Genomic DNA, 26,249 nt, shown 5'->3' on the forward strand with positions numbered 1-26,249 from the left:
TTCCCTTTTTATCGCTAACCTCTTCTTCATCAGAGATCTGCTGCGCCAGGAGAACTGTGTGCTGCTGTGTTAGTCTCTATTAGCTCCCCAGTGGCATTCATTCATCTGCTGTTTAAAAACTCTGCCTGCCAGTGTAGGACTGAAGTTTTCAACTCTATCACCAAAAGTATGATTGAAACCTGCTGGAACACGGTGTCTTTCTGCTGTATTTTCTGTGCTGATGTAGAAAGAGGTGTAGTTCTCTTTATGCTGGAAATTAAAGAAATCTGAACATCAGTTAGAGAGGAAGCTGGAGGAAACCTGGTGTTAAATACCACTTTTGCTGTCCTCCATAAAGTTTTCTTGTTAGCAGTAATCACAGGGATACAAGATCATCTCACAAGAGCTGATTTACAGCTATGAGGAAAGAAAGTGCTGTTAATACTTCCTCCAAGAGCAACTGATGCAGAAAAACTAATCTTGTCATTTTCAAAGGACCGCAAGACAATAATTTTCAATAGGAATTGAACACTTGATCTCCTATGGGAGATAAATGGCTTAATTCCTGTAGACCTTCTTGATAAGCAAGTTACTTGGGCTGGACTTACAGTTGGTTGAGGTAGAAGTTGCAGAGCCATGAGTAGAACCTAGATCTGTGGTCATCTTAAGCCTCAACCATGATAGTTCATCTCTAGTTCTTCATGCTGCTCTACCCGCTGTTTGCTCGCATATTGCTGTACACCCTCCTCCCCCTGGCTCTCATGGCACAGAGCTGATCAACCTGAAAGCGACTTGTTTACAAGAGCCTGACTGTTGCCAACAGCTGGCTGCAGATCTAGGTCTGAGCCGCCTGGGAGCGCAGGAAATGACACACAGAGCTGAAAGCTAAACCTGATCAAACAGCTAACTAGCTGAAAAAATAATTTGGACTTCATCTAGCCAGCTTTGGCCAAACAGTGACACATTGATTAAAAAAAAAAAAAAAAGAAAAGTATTGAAGTTTTCCTCTGAGGGCCTGCTTTTTTGAGTCACTCTAAGATAAGGATAAGAGACTGATGTTAAAACACAATAAGAGGTTCAGGAAAGATTAGCAACAGCCCACCCTACCGGAAATATTGGAAGGGCGGAGGTTTGGTGTTTTTCTAATCCCGTCTGTTCATGAACATTCTTGAAATGCAGTTACAGTTTGTAAATAACCTCTTTTTTTTTTTTCTCTGTTTAATCCTTCTCAATGTTGTTAATGTCACAGTTTCCTCATTTCACAAGTCAAAACAAGGTTCCCAGGCTGCCTCCCTGTGCAGCTCAGTTTCGTTGCAGTTCACGCTGGATGATGAGGACCATGCCAGATCAGGCGTATATGGTTAAAAAATGCTGGTCTCCTCACACATATCCCCAGGACATAAGTGGCTGAGCAAATAAGCAAATTTTTTCACTGACATCAAGTCAGTTAAATCCAATTCAGATGTTCCAGTTTGAGGGATGGCAGGGGTGTTTGGTTTTGGAGGTTTTTTGCGAGCCAGATTGTATCTGTCAGTTGCATTTCTTCTTTTGCATTCTGCCTCTCTCCACACTGTCCAACTTGTGTTAACAATGCCTTTATATGGGTACAGCTGAAGTGATGATAGTGACAGTACCTATCAGATACTTTTACTAGAAATTCACATCCCTTTTTTTGTATCGTTGTTTCAATACACAATCTGTGAGTAATTCAGGTGCTTTTTTTTTTTTGTCAACTGCAGCTCCATAAGCTGAAACCCAGGGTAGTCATGGTAGACAAAATACAGTGTTGTACTAGACCTCTCTTCCCCTGCCTTTCCTCTTCTGGATGCTGACTTTCCACAACCACACTTGCAGTTTTGTTGGTAGCTTCTGACATATGAAGCACTTAATAAGTAACTCCTCAAGCTTGAATCTACTCGCCAAAGCAACCTAATTAAGTTTTTTCTCATTCCTCTGGGTTTTTAAATATTTGTCTTTACAGGCACCACCAAACAAGTCTCAGCTGATAACTATAGAAGATTTACAGATATAAAATTTTGATAATGTTCAGAATCTCTTAGATGGCTTTGTTAATTTGGTTAGATAGGAAATAAATGTGCACCTATGTCTGACCTGCTATAGGTGTGGTGTGTTTGTTTTGATCTAAATGTCTTAAAGACTGGAATGCTCAGCAGATTATTTTTCTAAAGAAAGTTATATTCTGTGCAGATTTTGACTATTTCTTTTTCTATGCAGTTTATTAAATTCATTTAGCCTGATGATATTGTGCCAGTGCATAGTTCTTTTTTGTCTGAAAGTCTGTGTTCATCTTGAGCACAGTAGGCATTTACAGTCATCAGTGTTGTGAGCTTTTTTCCTTACAATTTGTACTGTGAAAAGAGGTGGACAGAGGATAGGAACATTACCTTATGAGCATTTTCCAGTGCTATTTTTTATTATATTGCCACGTATTCTGTCCGTTATAAAGCAAGTAGAACTGAATCATAGACTACCAAGAGTATTCCATTACAACAATGTAAATCCCAGGTAAATCTACTGATTTCTATGGAGTTATTCTGCATTTACATTGGTTTAACTAATATGTTCCCAGTGGTTGAACACTAAAGATAATAATTGTTTTTTTCTGTTCCGTGTTTATATTAGAAGTGGTAATCAGTAGAATGGGTATGGTTTAACGTAAAATGGCTTTGTAAAGCCTGGCTGTATGCCTGTGCACAGTGACAATGATTAATGGCTGTGGGGAAGCATTGGGATGGAATAGTCATAACTGAAATAAAATACTGAGGGAAATCAAGCTTGAGAATCAGTGGAACTGGCCTTTTTCTCTTAGAGTAACTGACAGCAAAAACATAACTAGCCTAAACACAAAAGGTAGAGTGATGTGGCACAATCAGTTAACCAGTCCTGGGGAAATACTTTCAAGCAAGCCGTAGGTATCCCTCCTTAACCACAAGGATGGGGGTGGCATGGCATCAGGTGTGCTTAGGTGACAGAGAGGAAGGAAAAAGACTCACAGAACTTTTGCAATGGAAGGAAGAAGCAATAACGAGAAGAGGAAAAACGTGACTGAAGGCAAGGTGATCTAGCATAACATCAAGTGAAGGTGGTTCAAGAGTTGATGCTTCAGCTGACCACATCCTTCTGCCATTCATGAAAATATTAGCAGGGACTGATATCAAGGTGTCCACTTCTGCTAAATCTTTAACTGTTCCTGAGGAGTATGAAGGTTCCACAATAGTAAATGAAACATTGTTTTTGGTTGCAGTTTGCCTACGGTGTCCCTAGCTTGACTCTGAAGGACATTGCTTGCAGTCAGATGCTCCTGACCCGCTTTATTATCTTCAGCAGCCGAAGAGGTCTCCCTTCTGTGCACAAGGCCATGTGTGCCTTGTCCCAGGAAAGCCTACAGAGAGTAGAAGATGCCTTGTATGCAAATGTTGATTTCTTTAAGCTATTTCAGCTGGTAAGTATTAACACAATCATCCTGCCTTATGTTGTCATTTTTTTGGCTGATATTTCAAGAATTTTCTTTGTAATACATCACCAATGTTCCAAGTGGTCTTTGTTTATTTACCCCTGCAAATGTAAGGTTATGGATGTACGATCGCTAACCTACCATCAGCAGAACACTAGACAGTTCTGAGTATGCTTTGGGATGAAACAGATGAAATTCACAGTACAACAGAACTAAAAAATTCAAATGCAATTTTAAAATCAGAGTGTGTGTGGAACTATTATCTGGTCTTTCCAGTCTGTGTAGCAAAACAGTGTGTGGCAAGACCTACAGGGACCTTGCTGAGGGTTCTGAAAATACCCCATACAACCCATCCTGTCTTTGCTCCATCCAACATGACAGAATTTTATGCTGAAGTCAAAGCCATGATGCAGCTTGAGTTGGGAAAACCATATGAGCCTTTAAAAAAAAAAAAAAAAACAAAAAAACAAAAAAACAAAACAAACAAGTTGTACCGGCTTTCATGACTCTTTCTACAGAAGCTTTTCCTTACCTATGTTCATTTTCACCGCCCTTCTTTGTGCTGTTCCTGTTTCTGCTGTGACCTTCTTGCCATATATTAACCACAACTGCAACCTTGGTTCAGTATGGAGGCATTATGCCATTATACGTATATTTATTTATTATTTATGTTTTATTATATATTTAAAAGTAATAATATGAATATATATTTGTTTATATATATAAAATGGCATACTGATGGGGGTTTTTTTTGCTTTTGCTCTCTGTTCTTTTCCTAATATTTTTCTAATACTCCATTTGTATTCTGCACACTGAGCTGGTGCTTTCAGAGAACTATTCATGAAGACTCCAAGGTCTCTTTCCTCATGATAGCAAACTTAGAGCCCATCACTGTGTATTTGTCTTTCATGTTTGTTTTTCCCATGATCATGACTTTGCATTTTTCAACAACGACTTTAATTTGCTGTTTTTCACCTTGTAACTTAATGTCATGAGACCATCACATTGGCAGTTTGCTGTATACAGCCGGCAGGATATATAAGCAGCTGCTAAAGTTACATAGAAAGTATTGATCAGACTTTTTCTGCCACAGCAGTGTAACATCATGATTAATTTAACATGGATTTTATTCAGCTTTGAGTTGCTCAGAACTGGGAACAGAGGATGCCAGAAGCTGTGTTGACACACCAGTCAAATTACTGTTTGATTATTGTAGCATTGACAGTCATTCATTGTGCCCATGTGATTTTGCCAATCCTGATAAGAATCTGTGGTCAGCTTTTGAAAGCTGATATTTTCCATTTCTAAAAATATACTCAGGTATTTTCATATATCTGATGCTTGCTAGAAGCCTGATTCCCAGTGGGTTTTAATGTGCATCCAGCTGCAGAGAAGAGGGATTATCTTTTCATGATGCTTAGTACAATGAGACCTCAAGTTGGTAGAAGCTTTCTCACACTCCCATCATTATAGTTGCTAAATAATTTTAATATATTTCTGGTTTTTTCCACGGCAGAAGTTCCCATTTTAAATCAAAATCCATCTCAGTTACTTCTGTTAAACTAAATGGTAGACTGTGCATAAGCACTCCTTGCCACAGTTATTTTTACAATGTGCTTCTCCACCACTTTGAAATTAATGTTTCTTGTTGAATTTGTGATCAACATATTCAGGTATGTATGTGCATAAACATACACTCAAATCCTTCATGTGCTCATGTATACCCTCTAAGGGTTTTTGCCAGAAACTAAAGCAACTCATGTTTTTGATAGCAAAGCAGAGACAGAAAAATAAGGCCCTTCCTTTACTGTGTGGCTGGCTCAGCCACAGCAGGGAAAATGAGCCTCTTTCTGGAGCACTGCTGTTCTTGAACCTGCCTGTTTAAGCTTTGTTTGAAGTTCTTTAAACCTTATAAATAAATGAAAATAAAATTCATTAATACCTTATTGCAATTTTGGGTGGAGATAAGCAGTTCTTCCCTAAGCATAGACACATGTTGTTGAAACAGCTGCTTTGATCAGTATCATCACATGCACTTGATATGTAATCAAACTGAGTGTAAATCTACACTCAATTACATATATAGAATGAATCTTCATTGGGCTTTTTAAAATTCTACATTAGTTTTAAAACTTCTACATTAGAAATACTTGTGTATTCAAGACCAGGTTATTTTCTGCACTCTTACGCTGTCAGTCACCCCGTGCTTCATGGTCTTCAGGCTACAGTTGTATAGTATAGCCAATCACATAGCAGAATTTGTTTTTGCAGAGCTCCTTGTTTGAGTAGGGCTTATTTTAGGATGGGCAGCTGACTGTGGATTCCAGAACTGGGCCTTGCATTATTGGAAAGAAACTCTTCAATGTTTATGCTCGTCCTTTTTTTCATGACACCATATTCACTTCCAGTGAATATGAAAATAGTTGGATAAATATTTTGGGTAAAGCTTTCATCCTCCTCTGTGCTTCGGGTCAATAAACATTCCCAACTGTATGCTCTGATATTTAGGTCAGATGAGAGTGTGGTTTGTATGTAATGTCTGCTGATCCTGTCTTATGTGTGCTTCTAGAGAACGTGAACTAGCTGAGTACAAATTCAGTCATTGTAGGACATTTCTACTAAGACCCGATTCATGCTGAATGCCTCCTGCAAGAAATAATATTTAGGAGCAGATGTGTAATTTTGCCCCTATTTCTCTTTTCTTTTCCTCTAGCTACAAGAAGGAGGTTCTTAATTCCATATTTATCCCAGGCTTTTCTCTGGTTTGCTTCAGATTGTTTACAATACCTGTTGCTCACAGTTTCAAAAAGGCCAGGTTAAGGCAAGTGCTCCAAGAATCCTGTATAATCTTTGCAGAGACTGGTTCCCCTTAGAAGACAAAGGAAAAGTGTATTTTGAAACATTGTATATGTATACTTCCTGCCTGAACTGCAAGTGACAGATCAGAACGTGCTAACATAAGCTTTCCATAAAAACTCTTGCCTTTGTGATTCCGTGCCAGGTACCTACACAGTGCAGCTGTCTTCTGCTTTCTTAACCACCTACTGACTGAAAGGAATGGCAGGGAATCAGCAGGGTGTATAGCTACACAGTTTTGGAGAAGTCTTTTTAGGGGCTTATCTCATAAATGTTACAGCCTAGCTATCTAAAAGTCCAGGTTTATATTTTATTGTAATACCGAAAGAAATAGATGCCTGAGAAAGCCTCAAGAGTGCTAACTCCAAGTGCACATGTGATTCTTTAGACAGCTGACTAAGAAGGATGCAGTGATGCAAGCAAAGTGGTATGTGATGGCATGCCATGGTGTCACCTGTTTCTTAAGAAGCCAGTGTTAACTAAAGTGTTAACTCCTGCTGGAAAGGCCCTTTGGCCAGTCTGCAGGAGCCTGGAGAAGTAATGGTTTCTGTCAGATCTGACAGACAGCGAGGACCAGACTGCCTCCAAAATCAGGAAATCTCTCAAGTGTAAAGTACTACCAGTTATTTACCTCCATGGCAAATAGGGACTTCTGTATCACAACCTTTGCTAAACTGAGAAGTTACCAAGAGTCTGTACGTCTCCCTGGAAGAATAGCCTCTGTGAGAAGCAGCTTCTCAGAAATCCCAGTTCCTGCATTCCTTCTCCATTTTTGCACCTTTTGGCATGGTGGGCTTAGATAAGCAGAACAAATCCCAAGCTATATTTTCAGTGGCCTGTGACTGTTTCAGCCTCATGTTAGTAAGTAACCTTACACAGGTTGCTGTGTGAGTCTGCACATGGGTAGTGGATTTGTGGCCCCACAAGACAGGCTTACAAGACTCGCTGTTCCAAATAACTCAAAGTATTTGAGCTAGAGAGATGTCATTTGGATTTTCTTTTCTCACTGTAATTAGCTGTTGTCATGTAGAAACTATACAAAACATCTGTATTTCTTGATGTATTCACAGCTTCCCACTGTGTTGGACAGAAGCTCACCAGGTGTTGACCTGAAGGTCTGGGGGAGGGTGCTGTCTAGTGTGTCACAGGCAGTGCAAAAGGTAAGTGGTTTAATAATAGATGGCATCACTTTTCTGGGTAGCACATAATCCTCCTTTTTCTTTGTTCTATTTATGTTCCAGTTACCTGCTTTATCAGAAAGGAAATAGACTTGTTTGGGAAGAGCTGATTCCTTAGAAATTCATTCTTCTCTCATTACAAAATAAATGTAGACATAAGCATTGGCAATTATGAAGCATATTCTTTTCCTCAGAAAAGACATGAGAGAACAAGAGCTGAAAATGATGCCTCTGATCAGGACAGAGGAGATAAAAGGACGAGGTTCTGACTGCGTCCAGACTTTACCAGTCTGGGCACAACTGAGACCTCACCAGATGCTTACCTTCTTTGAGGGTTGCAATTAACAAAATCTTGTCTTACTGCAGCTAGCCAGGAAGCAAAGTGTTCAGGACCTTTTGATGGCTCTGCAACCATTTGTACAAGACAGAAGGCCAGAATCCTTAGGCCACTTGGTGAGCAACCTGTCTGATCTTTTCTGTGGCTACCCAGAAGGAGGTGGATCCAGAGTGCTTTCCTTCAACTGGTATGAAGATAATAACTACAAAGCTTTCCTGGGGATTGAGTCAACAAAGAAATCCAGTTATCTTTATGATAATACAACCAGTAAGTTTTTCCACCAAACCATTACAGAGACTATAGACGGGTGCCCTTATGTTAGAATACCACTGCTGCTTTTATAAAATAACATTTTTAAGCAGTTGATTCAGGAAATTAGAGACAGGTGAAATGGTTTTACTTCGTACTTACTTCATAGCTGGAAGCGGAGAAGCCCAAGAATTGAGAACTGACAGAAATACGCTTTCAATACAAACACATAAACATCGTCATCATCATAATTAAGACAGTCCCTCAGTCTTATCTTCTAATATATGCTACTGATACCAGGAAGAACTAGATGCTTCTGAAGAAGCTTCAGGAAAATACAGCGCTGTATTCTGGAATTACTTTTCTCCAAGATAATTTTTTTTTTTAAAGCCTCTCAACTTGATTGATGGCCTGGAGCACAGGAATTTTAAAATCTCTCCTTTTAAATAATACTCAATTTGATGCATGGCAGCTGTTCTCTTCCTGCATAAAAGTACCTATATTTTGTAGCAGTAATGTTCTACAGCATAATTAAATCTTACATACAAAGTATTTCAATTTACCAGGTTTTGTTGCTTTGATTTCCTCACTTATCTTCTTGCTATTGTAATAGGAGAGAACCAAAGAAAGAGGAACCAATTTTATCTTTTCTACCATTCATTATTTTATCTTTTTATTATATCCCCTTCTGTTTGCTATTTAGTTTTTCTCTACATTGAGACCACCAGCAATTTTTTCTGTACTAACATCCATATTATCGCTGGTAGTACATTTCTGTGTCCCTTCCGCTGTGATAGATATGGTTGTAGGGTTACAAAGTACAGGTGAGCACTTTGCCTGTAAAGAGACTTCTGCCTTTCACTGTCCATGTTGATACTTGGTTCTACTTATGTGTGGACCTTCAAAAGACCCGTAAAAGGCCCAGTACTCCATTTCTTCAGCCAGGGAACAAAATAGTTGAATGATATCCAAGTAAACTAATTATTTCATAGTGCAGGAGTAAGATAGAAATGTTTACATTAAAATGTTTAGTTCTAAATTATTGTAGGATCCAGTTCTGAACTGTTCTGGAGTTCAACATCCAAGCCTGCTGGATCTCCAGCCCAATAGTTTATACTGTGTAACAATTAACCGCTAACAGGAGGAAAAAGTAGTTTTCTATCAGTATCAACTACAATACAAAGGAGCTAAGTCATTAGGAGAAAAGCAATTAGAGCTCAAAATTGTTCAGTGAGATTTGAGCTGTCTGGTTTCCTCCATTTGAAATACCTTATAAATAACAGCAACTTTCAAATGATTAAATTTGTTTGCTCTTCTGATTTCCATGGTGTCTACTTTACAACTCCAGTATCTACTTAGTAGTCTTTTCCATTTATTCAGATGTTGTATGTCTACATTGCAGAATGTGCTTAACCTATTTAAGATGGTTAAATTAAAGATTCAAAATGCTTTAAACTGTCTATATTGCCAGTAAAAAGCCCTGCAGGATGTTACGTATGATAGGATTTGAGTAGGGTTTCATAAAGACTGTCTTTCTTTCTGTCTTTAGCACCCTTTTGTAATGCATTGATCCAGAACTTGGAATCAAACCCTTTAACCAAAATAGCCTGGAGTGCTGTGAAGCCCCTGCTGATGGGAAAAATTCTCTTTGCTCCTGATTCACCTTCTGTACGGCAAATCCTAAAAAATGTAAGAAGTTCTGAAATACAAAAATGTATATTTCTAAAAAATTGCATTCTAAGAAACATCTTTTGAAAAACAGTGACCCAGCTACCTCAACCTAATCAGATTTTCTTCTCAGAACTCAATTTGTTCTGATGGTTATCAGAGGAGGGACAGTTACTCTTTGTTTAAAAAACAGGAGACAGATCTTCACTGATTCATCCCATCTTGGTCCACACTACATACTTTTTCCAGCTCAGGTAGCCTTTTGTTGGCACGATTCGACATTTACACTAGTAAAAATAGTAATGTTATATATATATATATATTTTACAGATATAGGAACATCAGCAGCTCTGTGCTAGTAAATATTTAAATGGGGCAGCTATGAGGCTTGGATAGACTCATTGAGACCTGACACTGAGAGATTACAAACCAATAGCAACATCATGGTTTAATGTTATATATGTTGAAATGATAAATAATTTTCACTTCATGAAAATAGGATGGAGCCTGGACTCTTCACTAAGTGCCTGAAGCTGGGTGAAATGAATCTGAGCAGTTAAATCAAGGTCGCATATGACCTAGGTTTTGGCCACCTCATAACCAGCAATTCACCTACTCTCAACATCTATGTAAGGCACAGAAGAACTGCTGCTCATAGTTCATACAGGAAAACATGAGATTTACAGCAGCCCAACATTTTCAAATCTTAACTAATATCTTAACTATGAGAGTATCTGTCTTCTCCAACTGCCTCCCATTTATTCATCTACCCACATCATCATCTTTCTTTTTAGTTCTCAATGGAGAGAAATAGTCAAGGGGAAAAAGAGAGGAAGAAATCATTCTACCTAAAACCTGAGTATTTAAAAGAATTTAAGTTAACTGGGGTTAATGTGCACTTGTTTTTTCCATTATGTGTACAACAGAAATTTATCCTAAGTGACTTTGATTCCAGTTGGATTTTACAAATTCTTTTTCTGAGAATTAACATTTCTGCTATTTTAACAAGTTTCTTAAGTATTGAAGGTAAAAACTACATTTGTAAGTTACAGGTTTCACTGTCAGTGAATGGCTGGATCATAAGTTCTGTTTATCTCCTTAGCTTTCTAACACTCTTCTTCCACTGTTTCATTCCTCAGGCAAACTCCACTTTTGAGGAACTTGAACGCTTCAGACTGTTGACCAAAGCTTGGGAAGAAGTAGGACCTCAGCTGTGGTACTTCTTTCAAAAGAGCCTGCAAATGAATATGATCCGTGTATGTTATAACTTAGCAGGGATCCTCAGTAAGAGCAGCCTTTTACCATCCCTTATTTTGCTAAGGGAGGAGAGAATTAATTTGGAGGTTTTGGCTGGAAGCACAGCCTTTGCAGCAAGGAATCTGTGGCCTTTGAGGCTGTTGGACTGGTTACTGGGCTTGGTTTGAAGTCTAGTCTTAGATGCATTACAGCATCTCTGTGACAAAACCTCAGATCTGGACACTCTCTAGAATCTGGCTAGTGACTTCTTAATAAAGGCAGCAATCGCTGGTTCCCTGTCTCTCCAAAATGTCCTTCAAGAGCAGACAACTTGATTTTCTTGGGTTCTGCACAGGCAAAGGTGGCGGTAGGACCATGTTTTTGCTGGGTCCAGCAATTTACTACCTTAGGAAATTGCTTATTTCCACATCCGTTAGATCTGACTTTGATCAGCTGCAAGTAGTATCTGTAGTTAAAGTTCATAAAGCAGTTCATACTAGAGAAGACATTTGGTTTTCCACACTCTTCTCTATTAGATTAGGCATTTATTACATTTGTCCTCTTGCTTATAAGGAAAAATGCAATAAATAGTCAAGGATAAATTTCTTTTCAACCATTCTTCGAGTCTCACCTCCAGTTCAGCTATGCAATTGCCCATTTATAAAATTAATTCCTTAGCATACCCTTTTGTACTACTACATAGCTCAGAAAGAGCTATGGAAATGGAAACCTTTCTAGCTAAACAGGGCATGTGAAGAGGATCATTGTAGTGAAGCTGTCCTGATGTGTTTCCTCAGGAGTCTCTGAAGCACCCTACAGTGAGGGGCTTCTTGAACAGCCAACTGAGTGCTGAAGGCTTAACTGCTGAACACATAATCAACTTTTTCCACAATGGGTCTCCAGGGAGCCGGGAGAAGGGAATGGCAGACTTTGACTGGCGGAACATCTTCAGTGCTGCAGACCAAGCTCTGCGTTTGCTCAGTCAATATCTGGAGGTAAGGTCAGCCCTCCCACTGCTGGGAATACTTGTAGAGAATATCTTAAAGCAGGGTAGGCAGTACTTGGGGTCTGTGGCAACAGACGAGAAGGTTAAAATCATAAGACATCTTCCTTTGTTTCAAATTTAATCTCAATATTAAAAGCATTTTTTTAAAATAATAAAGCAGTACAAGAACATGAATACTTACTATTATGGAAAAAAACCTTCAATTTGATGAGCCTCCAAAATTCAAAATATTGGTTGAATATCTGAACGCACTTTGATGCTGAGAGGCAGAAAGTGAATGAAAAACCTCAAGGAAACATTTTTTTTTCTAAGTACTAATAACTGACAGGCCACTAATTTCAGCAAGACCAGGACCAGAGAAGCTAACAGTTCTTTGGTAAGTCCCCCTTCAGGTTTTTAAGCACCTGATCAAAATTCCATTGAAACCAATGAGGGAGTTTCTACTTGTTCTGTAGTCACTTCTGACAAGATGTCTGTGTCTCTTTCCTGGAATCTGTACCCCCCTTCCCTAGGGTGCTGTGTTTTTAGTGGGGCGCTCTGAGGCTTTTTGAGAGCCACAGTGCAGGAAGTGAGGTGGAGTTTCATTATGTAAATGAAAAATGCTAAAAATGTAGATGAAAATAGCAAGCCATTGTAAAAATACTTTAGAAGATACTTTTAGTAAGAGGTTACTCTGGTATGGGCAATATAACTTACTGATGAGTTCATCAGACTCCGACTAAGTCCAAAAAAGGTTATATTTTTTTAGAGAGCTAGGCAAACTGCTGCCTCCACTCCTTCCCAGAGCTGGGTAAGTGACACCAGGAGGTGTTTTGGGTTTTTTTTTTTAATCCTGTGTATTTCTGACTGCAGGTAAACATGTGTTTGGAACTGGACCTAAGATGGGATGGATTCCTGCTAAGTTAGATGAATGAAATGCCAACTCTTCTTTGTAAACTTATGAGTCCAGGCAAAACTAGTGGACCCTGCAATGTTGCAGGTTAACTCCGAGAGTTTAAAAAAAAAACTATTGCTATCTGCAGTAATACTAATACTTGGGAGCTCAACACTTAGCATCTGCCATATGAGGGTCAGGGTCTTTATATAGATGAATTACATCTTACAAGCATCTCTGAAAGAAAAGTAAATATTTAGTTATTATTTAATGGTTAAATAAGCTGAGCCTCAAGCTCACAGAGAAAATTGATACTAGTTGTAGGCAACAGGACCGAGCCTAGCTCTCCTAATTCCAGTTCAGTTCAGTCTAAAAGACCATTCATCCCCTGCAAGAAGGCAGGAACTGAGAGTTTATCTGCCTTCCTATAGCTATTACAAGAGGGAACAATAAAGCTTTTGCACAAAGCTCTGCTGATTCTTCTGATGTTCTTTTTGCATCATGTTAGCAGAATTATTTCTTACTCAAGCTGAATGAAATATATTGCTTGCAGCAGGTCAGTGCTGGAACATCCACAATATCAGGGGAGTTACTGTACCTGGTAATAGATCTTTGTGTCCTAAAGGTCTTTGTAATGAGCTTATTCTTTTAAGTCTGCTGTTTACACTGAGTTGTTAGCATTTGAGAATGTTTTCACACTGTGCCAAGCACAATGAGAACAAATAGCTGCCTTTCAGGGACACCCTACTCCTTATCATAGTATGCAATGAGGAGAGGTGTGCTGCCAGCAACTGTCTTTGGAGACTCCAGGTCTCTGCTGCAAGCTGTGAGGCAGCTGAGAATCCCACAAATTATGCAGTGGCAGCTCATCCTCACCACTCCAAGAATTTCCTGTTCTTCCCTTTAATTGCCTTAGGCCACAGAACAGCTAAACTGTTTGAGCGTGCTACCTAGTTACCTCTTTATGCTTATTATTTTCTAGTTTTATCTTCCAAACCTGTTCTTAGTATTTTAGCTTTGGTTTTCCCATCTTAAATTTTAAATTGTTAAATAGTTATTGGGAGAAGATCTGAAATAAATTTCCCCAAGTGGTTGATGAATGAATTTTGACATAGTGAGGTTTATGAAGGCACAAGCTGTGACGCAATTCACTGAAAAAAGCCTAGGTAGAGCATACAGCCTTTGTTTTGACTGCAATTAATGTTAAAAGAAAGAAATTCTAGTTTTTGGCTAGTAGATTACAATATAAAATCTCTTTTCACTTTCAAATTGTGTGAATTATTGCAACACTGGTGTCTTAACCTGTGTTCTCATACAAGCTTTTGTTTCGTTCTACTCACCCAGAAGATCTATAAGCACTTGTGTTTTCTGTTTTGAACTCTTGCTGCTTCCTTGACTGGACCCCTGGATAAGAGCCTATACCGCTCCTCAGCCTAGTCCAGATACTGTCTATTCTGCAGTGAAAATCTAGACAAGATCAGTTGTCTGTTACTACTTTGCCAGTGCCATTCCCACAGATTCCTCTGGAAAACTACATGAGTTCTTCTGCAGCTGCAACAAGTACCTTGAAAATAATTCCTCATAACAAAGAAACAGCAAATAGTCCTCCAGACACTGCAAAGACACAGTTACACAGCAGGACTTTGTTGTGGAAACACTGACACTTTGGCAAGAACTAAACTGAGTTCCAGAACTCAGTTAACTATGTGCGATAAACATATCTCAAAAAAATTAATACAACCTGAGCCATCAGTCTAATTCGATTTCTCTTCTGGCATACAAACCAGAAAGTTTTTCTGCCTTATTTTGCTTCCTGATATGAAATTCTATGTAGTTTAATTTTGTAAAGCAAACTAGGAGATCGAACGTTTGCAAAACACCAGGAAGAGTAAAGCTACAAAACAATAAAGTTATCAGTTTAAGCACTGTTTTGTTTTGCTGCCAGTTAAAAATTTTTTTTCATATAGATCCCATTAAACTGTGATACTTCAAGTTTTCAAGGAAACAGAGCATGATTTATCACAGGGAAAGGTTAAATAAGAGTCCTTAAGATGTCTATCCATTAAATAACAAGTTGCCTGTATGAGCACTTTGATGTGGAGTAATTTTTGGTTATTGACCTGCAAGAGATGATCAAGAAGATAAGATGAAACAAGTTCGCCTCCTGGAATTTTATGAAGCAAGAAAATTCAATAAGTATCTTCCCAGTCCATCAGGGGGTTAAATACTTCTACTCTCTGGTAATGTCTTGCCAATTCTGAAGGGCAGAAGCTAAATGTACAAACATAAGTCTGTAATTTTACAGATAACTAATGATAGAGTTTGTAGTGTTCACAATCTTTTTGTCTTACAATGCCTGTTAAATAGGAGTTAAATGGGGGGACATGAAGGGCTTAGATTTTGATGACTTGGTGTCTTGTATATGGACTGATAATAATACATTTCACAATAATGACAGAGACTAAGAAAACAGTTTGCTGTGAAGGGTAAACTACATTTTATTATTGAGATAGCCAAAGCATGTTAACTTAAGCCAGCAGGTTCATCACATGTCAGAATTCAGTAGGGACAGTATTATCAGTAGGATCAATTGACTAGTTGACTGGCATTAAATAGGAATAAATACCTAAATACCTAAGAGACTTTAAGTTTCAAATTTATGCTCTGACTCTGCCAGCGCTTCACTTGACAAAGTGCTTTTCAGCTGAAGTCCATGGCTAATGCACTTTTCTTATGGATCAGTCATCCTTTAGCTCCCTGGTGTTCACTCAGGCACTTCCTAGGCTGAAAAAAATGCCCCAAAACTTGAAAAAGGATAGTGTTTCGATTCAACTGGACTGCTAAAAAGCTCTCATGGCCAGATTTATTTTATGGCTGAGTTAATTTTATCTCTTGCATGCAGACTGTGGAGACAGTTCCTGATACTGGGACCTCATCTGCGCTGCAGCTTTAGCCCTTCCAATTCAGATATTTGCCTTTTTGAGGGAACCTTCCAAGTATAGTCCAAGTGGCAGAGTTCAGATTTCCATGGCTGGATGACTACAGTGATATATATTTTAAAAAAAAATTTCATTCTATCTAATTAGTAAACATGTCACCATAGGCTTTGGCTGAACCTCGTACTAGCTATACGTTTTGTACAGGTACATCTAAATTTGCCATCATACTTAAGTTGCAACAGCGGCTCCTGCTTTAGTGGCCACCCTTGCTTGATTTCTTATTTGTCAGGATGGACATTTCTTGAGCTTGGAGGAGGCAATCCTTAAATATCAGGAATAAACTGCTTTCAAAATTATTCCATCCACTCACGTTGACCACAGCAATGCTAAATCTGAGGGAGATTTAGGGAGAATGATGTTTCTGAGCTTGTATTGATAATGCTGTGTGTTTTGAATTTGTCATAAGAATTAGACTAAGAATGGGGAAGCTTTCAGGAAGGAGGAGAGAGTCAACTTTTAAGTTTCAGCATAAGCTTTTAAAGCTGAAAACAGCAACTACTTCAGATGAACCTACCTCCCTTTTTTGTTTTCAACCACTGATGTTTGCTTTAATGTATACCTCTTACTAGTTTATTCCCATGCGATTTTTCTCTTTGTGATTATTTGTAGTGCTTGACCTTGGATAAATTTGAAGGTTATCTTGATGAAACTCAACTGACTCATCAAGCCCTTCATCTGCTGGAGGAAAATAAATTCTGGGCTGGTGTCGTTTTTCCAGACATAGAGCCTACAACCAGGAGTCTTCCACCACTTGTGAAATACAAGATCCGGATGGACATAGATGTAGTGGAGAAAACAAACAAAATCAAAGACAGGTAAGTGATGGTTTCTTCTCAGTTCTTGCCTGCCATAACATGAATATGAGAGACATAAAGACATTAGAACCTGCATTGGATACATGCATGAAATCCAACTGTATTCACCAATAGTTAGTATGTAATACAGTGCAGAATCCATCTCCAGTTACCAGGTACTGACACCAGTGGTATCACTCTTGTGACAGTTAGGCCAAGCAGTGGGTAGGTGCATGGATACATGGCAAAGGGAATGACTCTGCTCAGAATCTATTCAGTAACCTGCTTAAGTTTTTAGTTGGCTCCATCACTGGGAGAGGCAGACAAAGTCCCATGTGGACTGTGACCCAGCTGTCCTCCACCTGGACAGCAGAACTTCTCTGCTGTTCCTCCTCAAGTCCTCCTCAAGTGGACTCACTTAAAGGGATAGCAGAAATATTTTCTCAGCATGATCTACATAGAGGAATATAATGGTGTCTGGTAGTTGCAATTGAGCTGTTCCAGTTTAATCTCCAAGAGTACTATATTCCAAATGTAGTTTTTTCTGTTCTAGAACAGTTACTCTGCTATATGATTAATCTATGTACATTTTTGGCCAAATTTGCTATTATGTGTCAGTGCAGAGAAAATTAAAGGAAACGAAAGAACCTTCCAGGTCATATACTTTCTCAAGCAATGTGGTCTGACAGACCAAAATCTAGAAAAGACAACTCCAGGCAGTGCCCCTACAATTTCAGTAGCTAAGATTTTTCTTCTTTATTATTATTTATTCCCCCGCCCCTCCCCTAAAGCCACTGTTTACCCAAATGGTTTCCATGTGACTTTCCTTTTGAGGTACTGGGATCCTGGACCAAGAGCTGATCCTGTGGATGATTTACGTTATATCTGGGGAGGCTTTGCATATCTCCAAGACATGATTGAGCATGGGATTATAAAGAGCCAGACCAACATTGAAGTGCCATTAGGAATTTATCTGCAGCAAATGCCATATCCATGTTTTGTGGATGATGTGTGAGTAAAAGCAGTTTATCTTAATTCTGATGAATACTTGGATTGCTGTGTGCTTTAAGACTCCCAAGCACCAGTTCTAACCCTAGTCCTAAGGTATACATGCAAGAGCAATAACTGAGACGTAAGTGAATGAATTTGTTCTTTTCCTTATCCTGCCATAACCCAGACTCCAGAAGCCGCCTTTGCCAAGATTCTACCCCTAATCCCAGTCCTGGCCTTTGTTGCATTCAGGCAACCAGTGTCCAGACCTAAAACGAACACAAAACATTGGCCCCTTAAAAGCAGCAGTTTTCTTCCAGTTTTTGCATATCACACAAAATCCAAAAAAATAACCTGGGGGTTTTTTGGCCTTTCTTTTCCAGGCAATAATAATAATAACCTAACCTAAACCTTCACATTGATTACAGCCGAGAATTTGTTGTCAGCAGGGCGCTCCAACTATAACGATTTGATCCCTAACAATGTCAGTCCTGGAACTACCCCTGTGATTACACAGGACCCAGCAAAAATGTGATCTTCTAAAAAGTTTTTATCTAACTAAAACTAAGCCTCATGCTATAGCATATGACCAGTGCCTGTAGCAAAACTGAACACAGAGCACTGACCCATGTTAGAACAAACACTGCATCCTTCAGTTAACTGTGCAGAATCCACTGAAGTGTAGTAAGCTTCTTTTCCCTAATTACATTTCTAAATCCCATCTTTCTTTATATCCAAAGAATCATTTCCTAAAGAAAAATTGAACAGAAAATGCTTGTCCTGATGGAACTGATACCTCTCTTGCTATGTCTGTAAGTCTTGAAGAATCAAACAACCCAGTCGCTTCAAGTGTATTACCAAACCCTAGCCCTAGACTTAATCATATCTAGATACGCCAATACCCAAAGCTGTAGTTTTTGATCCTTGAAGACACCTACAGGCCTTGCAGAATCCCAAAACAACTTAGTCTCTTGAAACTCTTTCTTTCCAAAATCCTAACCACATCCTTAAACAGGATTCCATTTATAACTACATGACTAGTATCTGCAATGAAACTGGATATACAGCATTGGTTTCTGTTAACATCAGCCCTTTTTCTTCCCTTGTGGATGCTACAGTTTTCAATAATAACCTGATATTCTCTAACCTTCTTCTCCCTAATTCCTGTTTATGGTTTTTATGAAGATTGACTGGTTTTTGTCTTAAATCTCATATGAATCTAGCAAAGGATTCCAGGACTGTGGGTGCAGTCCATTACCAGGAGTTTCTTCCCCTGGTGAAGAGCAGAATAAAGAAGCTAAAGGAGAAAGAGGTGGTTTGTTGCTCTGTAACAAAAAAGAAAGAGACTCTGTTCCTGGGTGTGGCTATTTCATGGCTCCATGAAGGCAGTGGGGCTGTGCCCCCCATTAGTGCTGCCTGAACCAACACGTGTGCTCCAGATTTTATGAAGTGGTACCTCTTCCCTGTTCACAGTGTGCCTGTTCCAATGCTGCAATCTGTGCTACTGCAAGTGTCTTGATATACATTTCACTAAAAAAAAAACCCAAACCAAAAAAAACCCAAAACCAACCATGCTATAGAAATCATTTCATAGTTCTGTCAGTGTGTTCTGTTCAGGCAAGTGCTAATACTTCAGATAATGGCAGATTGCCGATACACATAATTTGACCTGTCATTCCCATCAGTCATTACCTGTTAGCCTGACAAAATGTGGCCCTGGCAAGCCTGCTGTTTATTTCCTCCCCACTGAGAATACTGCAGAGGTAGAAACCCCATCTGTGCGAAAGTTCTCTGAAGCCTGCAGCAGCCACACACAGTTCAGGGCTGATATCCAAACCCAGCGATGGCCTCTGCAGAGAGCCTGCTTAAGTGAAGCAAGCGTATCCTCATGGTAAACGTGTATGTTGTGCTATGCATGGCTTAGTGCTCTCTTACATGTGTCCACCAACAGGCAAAACCCAGTGTACCCCAGGCCATTCCACCAAAGCATGGCTTTGTTTCAGCAGGCCAGATTGCTCTTCAAAAAGTGAAGATTTTCCATTTGTTTTGACAGTGGAGTAGCTATGATAGCATATAGCAAAAATGTAGTTCTGTAGGGCTCAGATTTAGGAAGCTGAAGGTTTTTTTGCTCCTTTTTGTTTTTAGCAGCTCTAAGCTTTTGGCCTTTAAAGAATCAAGTCCATTTGGTTTCCAGGGTAATTTCATTGAAAAATTGCAATCCCAAATTCATAGAAAATGTTTTCAGCTTTTTTCACCCCAAAATCTCTTTCTCACCCTGACAGCACACTTGGGGCAGTGCTTCACCAAGGATCATCTGCCAGGGCTGAGCAGCTGTAGAGTCTGGCAGGAGGGAGGGAGAAAGGGAGCGGTGCCTTCATCACAGTACATGAAGGGCCACCCACAGCAGCCTGTCCCAGCACTGTCGTTTTGGAAGTGGTACTATGTAAGACAGTCCCAATGCATTCTCCGAGTCATGGTTTGTATGAATTTCAGCAGCCTTGCTGCAGCATCTGATGCTTTTAATGCTTAATTTGTTTAATTCTTTTGGCGGTGAATCTTGGGAGCATAAAAAGACAGTGACACTCCCAAATTGTTAACATTAGCATATGTCTTAAAATATTCTTTGTACATCATAGTAAAAGCATTATGGCAATTCACTGTGAAGAGAGATGTATTTTCACAAGCCATCACGTGTTTTGTAGCCTTCAGTAACCCTTAGAACCTCTTTGTAAAATAGAAATAACATTCATCTGTCTCATGGGAGTGCAGCAACCATTATTTCATTAATATTTAGGTTGCTTGTGAAGTTCACTAGCAACATGTTATTGACGTTTAGACTGAGAATTTCCAGTCCCATGGAATAAATGCATTCTTCCCCACTCCTTTTCCTTTTCATTCTTGCTTTTCATCTCAATATTTCTCTGTTTTACCTAAATTTAATTTATTTCTCCCTTCTTGCTTTGGTAGCTTCATGATCACCTTAAACCGCGCCTTTCCCATCTTCATGGTGCTAGCTTGGATATATTCAGTTTCCATGACTGTGAAGAGTATAGTGCTGGAGAAGGAAATGCGTCTGAAAGAGGCTATGAAGAACAGGGGTATAACTAATGGGGTGATTTGGTGTGCTTGGTTCCTTGACAGCTTTGTCATGATGGCTGTAAGCACGTTCCTCCTCACAGCACTGATTATGGTAAGGATTGCCACTCTCAAAGTCACTGTTGCGTTTGCACTGCTGACACCAGTTTGCTGTTGAGAAAGAATGGTAGCCATTCACAGGGAGACAGGAATGGCTGGTGGCCTGTTCTGATCGCAGCACGTAGCAGGCGCATTCTTCTAAGCAGACCTCATGACAGCATCAGCACTTGGCAGAGACAGAAAGATAAATTCGCTAGTAAGATTTATTGTGAGATTCCCCACAGAACAATGCATCAAGCTGATTACTCTGTATATTGTATTTCCTGTAGACAGAGGCAGATCTCCCAATAAATAATAATTGTTATTTTAAATAGAAAGGATCATAATATGAAGAATTTTAATCTTGTAATTCACCATATGTGATTCATTTACAATATTCAGTGCTTGCCTGCTTAGAAATTATGGCACTATTTCAATGAGAAAAGAGACTGCAAGGACAGAACTTTCAGGACAACCTGAAAAAAAAAAAAAACAAAAAAACCCCTTTTGCTTCTGTGACTCAGAATTGCTGTCATTTTTGTAACTCTTCAGGACAGTTTAGATGTTGTCTCTAAGGACTACCTCTTATCTCTGTTACCTGAGAACCAAGCTCCTCCTAGCTGCTGTTTAGTTATATAAATCTGTAACATTTTGATAAGGAAGAATGCCCTTGCATCTTTTCTGATGTGGGGAACTGTTATTGGTATAAATGCATAGTTAGGGTTCAGTCCACTCTGTCTTACCACCTGCCCTGATGAGTTGTTCTAGTTCCTTGCGGTTCTATTACAGCTTGGCTGGATAGGGAAAGCTTACTTTATTTGCTACAGTGGTTTAATTAAAAATCAGGAGGTAGTTAATACCAGAAAGGAATGTGCTTATACCTATAATTTGCTTCCTTTCCTGGATTTCACCATGCCAGTGTGAGGCACCTTTGTAAATACATTCTTATGAGAGATTGTATCACTGTTGATAAAGAAATTGGTCTCAGAGGCCCAGTGGGATGTTGCAACAATGTTGAGACCTATTTATAGCCTTATAGACCTATCTGAGCTTTATGTAAGGCTCAAAACAAAGTTGAGCCTAATAAATAGGTCTCAACATTGTTTTTAGGAGTAAATAGATAATCAGCAGCAGTCCGTGCTCTTCTTGAGAGGGAGCGTTTGATCTACAAAAGCTCTAAGGAAGAAAGGTCGATAACAGTTCACCCAGTGGGTTAGTTAGTACACAAGGATCTCTGAGAAGCTGCACTTGGATTCCTCAGCTGTGATACCCTTCTGGAGTTTGAATATCATTTAGGTGCAGAAGCTTTATAATTTTCCTGTTTGGTTTTTTTTTTAAGATGGATTTTGTCAGGCTTCCTTACATTGTCTTTCCTGCACATCGAGCAAGTGGACTGAGGAGAAGATGAGAAGAGATCAATGAAAATTTATTATGATAGTTCAAATAGTTTTATTTAAAATGTATGAATTTCCAAGCAGGTACATCTTGCTTGGAATCATTTGCTTATTAAGACAGGGACAGAAGGTCCGTTTTCAATCAGTTATGATAGTAATTCAGTCATCAAATAGGAATATGAATTCCACAGCGTGTTGTACTAACCTGAAGTCACAATCCAGGAGTAGGGATAAAGTTAGATGAAGGATTTGTTATTGAAATGGCCTCAGGTGTTGAAACATTACTGCCTGGGAGAGTTAGAAATCATATTAGGTAAGAAAGACTGGCTTATTACTCATGACAGGTTACATGTCAATGGCAATTCTGACCTTTTCTGCTAGTTCAGAAAGTGGCAATACTTCTAAATTTTTTCGTTTTCCTTCTGCTTACAGTGCGGACAGGTACTACATTACAGCAGTCCACTTCTCTTCTTTCTATTCCTACTGACATTCACCACAGCCACCATAATGCAGTGTTTCTTGTTCAGCACCTTCTTCTCCAAAGCAAATCTGGCAGCTGCCTGCAGTGGAGTCATCTACTTCACCTTGTACCTGCCCCACATTGTCTGCTTTGTCTGGCAAGACCGCATGACCGTTAATCTGAAGATCCTAGCAGTAAGCCTTTCACTGATTATATGGTATCTTTGGGTTCAAATTTTAGCTGCCCTTCTCACTGTGCATATGTGAGTAGTGAAGCATTGCACACCTCTTCCTCTCTGCTTTTTGATTCCGAGAGGGAGACCTCTAAATCTCTCTCAAATAATTAGGGATTGCAAGTGAATAAGCCTTTAGCAGACCTAGTGACTAAGAGATATTTTCATGGCTCTTAGAAAATTCAATAAAATTAATTTTACTTTTTGAATGCTAGGAAATTAGCATAATTGCAGGAAGTTTTGAATACTTCCTTATAAGTCAAAGCAAATTTAACTTCTGGCATGTTTAATGAATACAAAGGCAATTCACAAAATGGGGACAGTTGTCTGTCTTATGTGCTATAACCTAGTTAACAGGGTAATATCTAAGGATGAGAAGACCTCAGATTCATATTCCTTCTTTAGAGTTAGGATTTGAACCTAAGTGCCAAAGCTCTGAGAAATATCTTCCATCTAAGAAGTTGTAGACATTCTTCATGCAGTGCTTCCGTGTTGGTTCTCTTCCATAATAGGTAAGATACTTAACAATTCAGTGGAGCTGGAAACTTCTTGCTGTTTTTTGAAATGGAACTGTGAACTTACAAAATTATTCAGACTGATTTTCTGTTGCCCAATGAATTGGGAAGGGGAGCGGATGTTTGAATCCAGTCTTCCCATCTTTGCTGAGCATTCTAACAACCTAGGTAAAAGAGAAGTACTGTCTTCTCTTGCACCAGGAAATATAATGAAAAAGGAAAAAGAAAACAAAACTCTTTAAAAGCTGTAACTAAGTGTAAATATGGCTATGAATCAGCTTTCTTAACTGATGTACTATACAGATATAGTGTATACTATTTTTTAGTTCTACCAATTCTAGGCAATAAAGTGCAAAACTTGATCCTGTCATTAAGTCAGGAAATGAGTAGGGTTGGCCTCTGACAGGTTCTGATTTGGGAAGAAATCTTGAGACTAGCACACAGTCTAAGCATAAAGACAACACTTTTCTCACCCTAAAGTGAAAGAGGAGGCATCCATGTAAGAAAGGATATTTGCTGGCCAGAAGCCATGAATATTTTTCTCTGTTCCTGATATGTTTGGTCTTGTATTTGTAGTTCAAAGGTTAGTCTCTGAAAAAGAGCTAATTACAAGAGATGATAAGGGGCAGGGTGTGCATGTGTAGGGGGCCTGAAGAAAAAATAAAAATTTTTAAGGACAAGTAGAGTAATTGAACAATGAATGTATTGCTGAAAACCAAACATTTTTTACTTAGCACACTATGATAATTCTTCACTGAGAGTTGCTGTTGGGATCCCTCTTGTCCCTTCATTCTCCTAAGGTCTGCCTGGCTGAACTACGTATCCTGTAAAACAGCACTATATCACTTCTTGCTCTGTTTTTTGCAATGTAACGTTGAAGAAGATGTTTGGATACTATACTGGTTTATTAGTTTGTTGTGTGAGAACTAGGTAGCAGACACACCAGGGGAGGGGATGGTTGTGGTTTTCCTTATCCTGAGCATCTGGTGTACTTTCTGCCTTGTTACTCATAGTGGCCCTGCCCCATACACTCAGGAAATATTTTGTTTCTCCAAGACAGGCAAAGGTGTACACTGCAAATTTCTAGATGCATCTATAGTATTTTCTGAACAGAGACATTAATGGAAAAAAACAAGCTGTGAAGGTTGCCTGGTAGCTAAAGAAAGTACAGCCAAGATTTAATTCAGTCTATTATGGTTAAATACTGCTTAGAATTGCTGCCATTCAGAGGATTAAACATCCCAGTCCAATATAAAAGTGAAACCACTTTTCCCTGATCATTTGTTAGGCATTACCAAGTTTTGAAGTCCAGTCCCTAAAGGTCGTCTTTTTTTGTGGTTGCTTTACAAAATGTCCCTCTGTCTGAGCTGAATGTCATTTTTCCTTTATTCCAGAGTTTGCTTTCTCAAGTAGCTTTTGGTTTTGGTACAGAATACTTGTCACGCTATGAAGAGCAAGGTCTTGGCCTACAGTGGGATAACATCAGAACCAGTCCCTTGGAAGGAGATGAATATAGTTTTCTTTTTTCTATTAAAATGATGCTTTTTGATGCTTTTCTCTATGGAATACTTTCTTGGTATCTTGACAATGTTTTTCCAGGTATGTCAATTTCTTATTTGTACAAAGTAGTGGTAGTTGTTGTAAACTGTGTTAGTCTAATCAGTGTCCGGGTAGTTCTCTGTCAGAAGAAGGGTATTTGACATTGTAGACCACGAGTGTTATCCAGTATAGCACCACTGGTTTATTAAGGGCTTCCACTTTTCTCTCTTTCTTTTTCCTTTCTCCTATTTTAGTCCTGAAAAGAATGGAAAAGGAGGAAAGACTAAGAAGGAGGATGCAATTTCTGGTCCTGTTTTAAAATTTAAATAGAAAATAAATTACAAAAATATCATCTGTTAAAAGCCAATTTGTGTACATGTTTTTCTTTTGAGACGTTTCAACCGCTTCTAGTAAGAATTTTTTTAAATTTTTGAAAATACAGAAATAACAGTTCTAGTTCACATATATACCATGGCCACATTAGGCCAACTGTTTATTAAAGGATAGTACTATTTCTTGAGACACATACTGTGTCCTAGACAGCTGTGAAAGTTCCTGTGTGGATTTATTTTATTTCTAAATGGGAATCCTGGTTCTAGTGCGAGTTCACAAAAGGATTTTTTGTTATCAATTACAAAGTTTGGGAACTTTGTGAGAAAATGGTTTGTCCTTGTAGCTTAAATCTTGTTTAAGATTTCTTATTGAATATTGTTACAATATAATAAATGCAGACTCTTAGGCTGTACAAGCAAGTGAGCTTTCCTTTCATTAATTTATTACTCCTACATGTGAACTGCAGTTCCAGAATGTGTTTCTTGGCAGATGGCTTTTTTCTTTTTTCTTTTTCTTTTTTTTTTTTTTTTTTTGCTTGAGCGGTTACTCAGAATTTGAGATCTTGCAGATTTTCTAGCTATAAAGGAAAATTAATGATGGATAAGGTAAGATGGTGCTTGTCTGCACACATTACTTATAGTTAATCCAAATCAAGAAAAGATAAGCGTTTGTTAAATGGTTTTAGATGTGTCTGAGGATATTTTGCTTTAAAATTAAAATATGACCTTAAGTCTGCTTTGTTTGTATCCCTACCAAAGTGAGCTATGCTACACCAAATTAATGCCTTTTTCAGTTTTTAAGAAATGTGTCCTCACAAAGAAGTTTAATGCAATTTTAACATATTTATTTTCAAAGCTGATTTGCAGTAACTTTCCTAAAAGTTCCTCTTTGGAGAAGCCCGTGTTGCAACTCTGTTTATTTAAAAAAGAATGGACAATGTACTATTTCCATGAACGCAGCA

General features: G+C 38.7%; 1 protein-coding gene across 1 annotated transcript in view; it reads left to right on the plus strand.

The window, feature by feature from the left end:
- Nucleotides 1-26,249, plus strand: part of ABCA4 (ATP-binding cassette, sub-family A (ABC1), member 4) — a 76,135-nt gene that overhangs the window by 10,719 nt on the left and 39,167 nt on the right. The window contains exons 6-16 of the mRNA XM_009333867.1: nucleotides 3,245-3,442; nucleotides 7,381-7,470; nucleotides 7,855-8,092; nucleotides 9,624-9,763; nucleotides 10,882-10,998; nucleotides 11,776-11,973; nucleotides 16,467-16,672; nucleotides 17,486-17,662; nucleotides 20,609-20,831; nucleotides 22,642-22,863; nucleotides 24,811-25,015. Of these exons, the coding sequence (XP_009332142.1) occupies nucleotides 3,245-3,442; nucleotides 7,381-7,470; nucleotides 7,855-8,092; nucleotides 9,624-9,763; nucleotides 10,882-10,998; nucleotides 11,776-11,973; nucleotides 16,467-16,672; nucleotides 17,486-17,662; nucleotides 20,609-20,831; nucleotides 22,642-22,863; nucleotides 24,811-25,015 (2,014 nt within the window). The remainder of the gene's footprint in view (nucleotides 1-3,244; nucleotides 3,443-7,380; nucleotides 7,471-7,854; nucleotides 8,093-9,623; nucleotides 9,764-10,881; nucleotides 10,999-11,775; nucleotides 11,974-16,466; nucleotides 16,673-17,485; nucleotides 17,663-20,608; nucleotides 20,832-22,641; nucleotides 22,864-24,810; nucleotides 25,016-26,249) is intronic.

This window comes from Pygoscelis adeliae, unplaced genomic scaffold (assembly GCF_000699105.1).
Source record: "Pygoscelis adeliae isolate BGI_AS28 unplaced genomic scaffold, ASM69910v1 Scaffold10, whole genome shotgun sequence".
In the NCBI taxonomy this organism is placed as follows: domain Eukaryota; kingdom Metazoa; phylum Chordata; class Aves; order Sphenisciformes; family Spheniscidae; genus Pygoscelis; species Pygoscelis adeliae.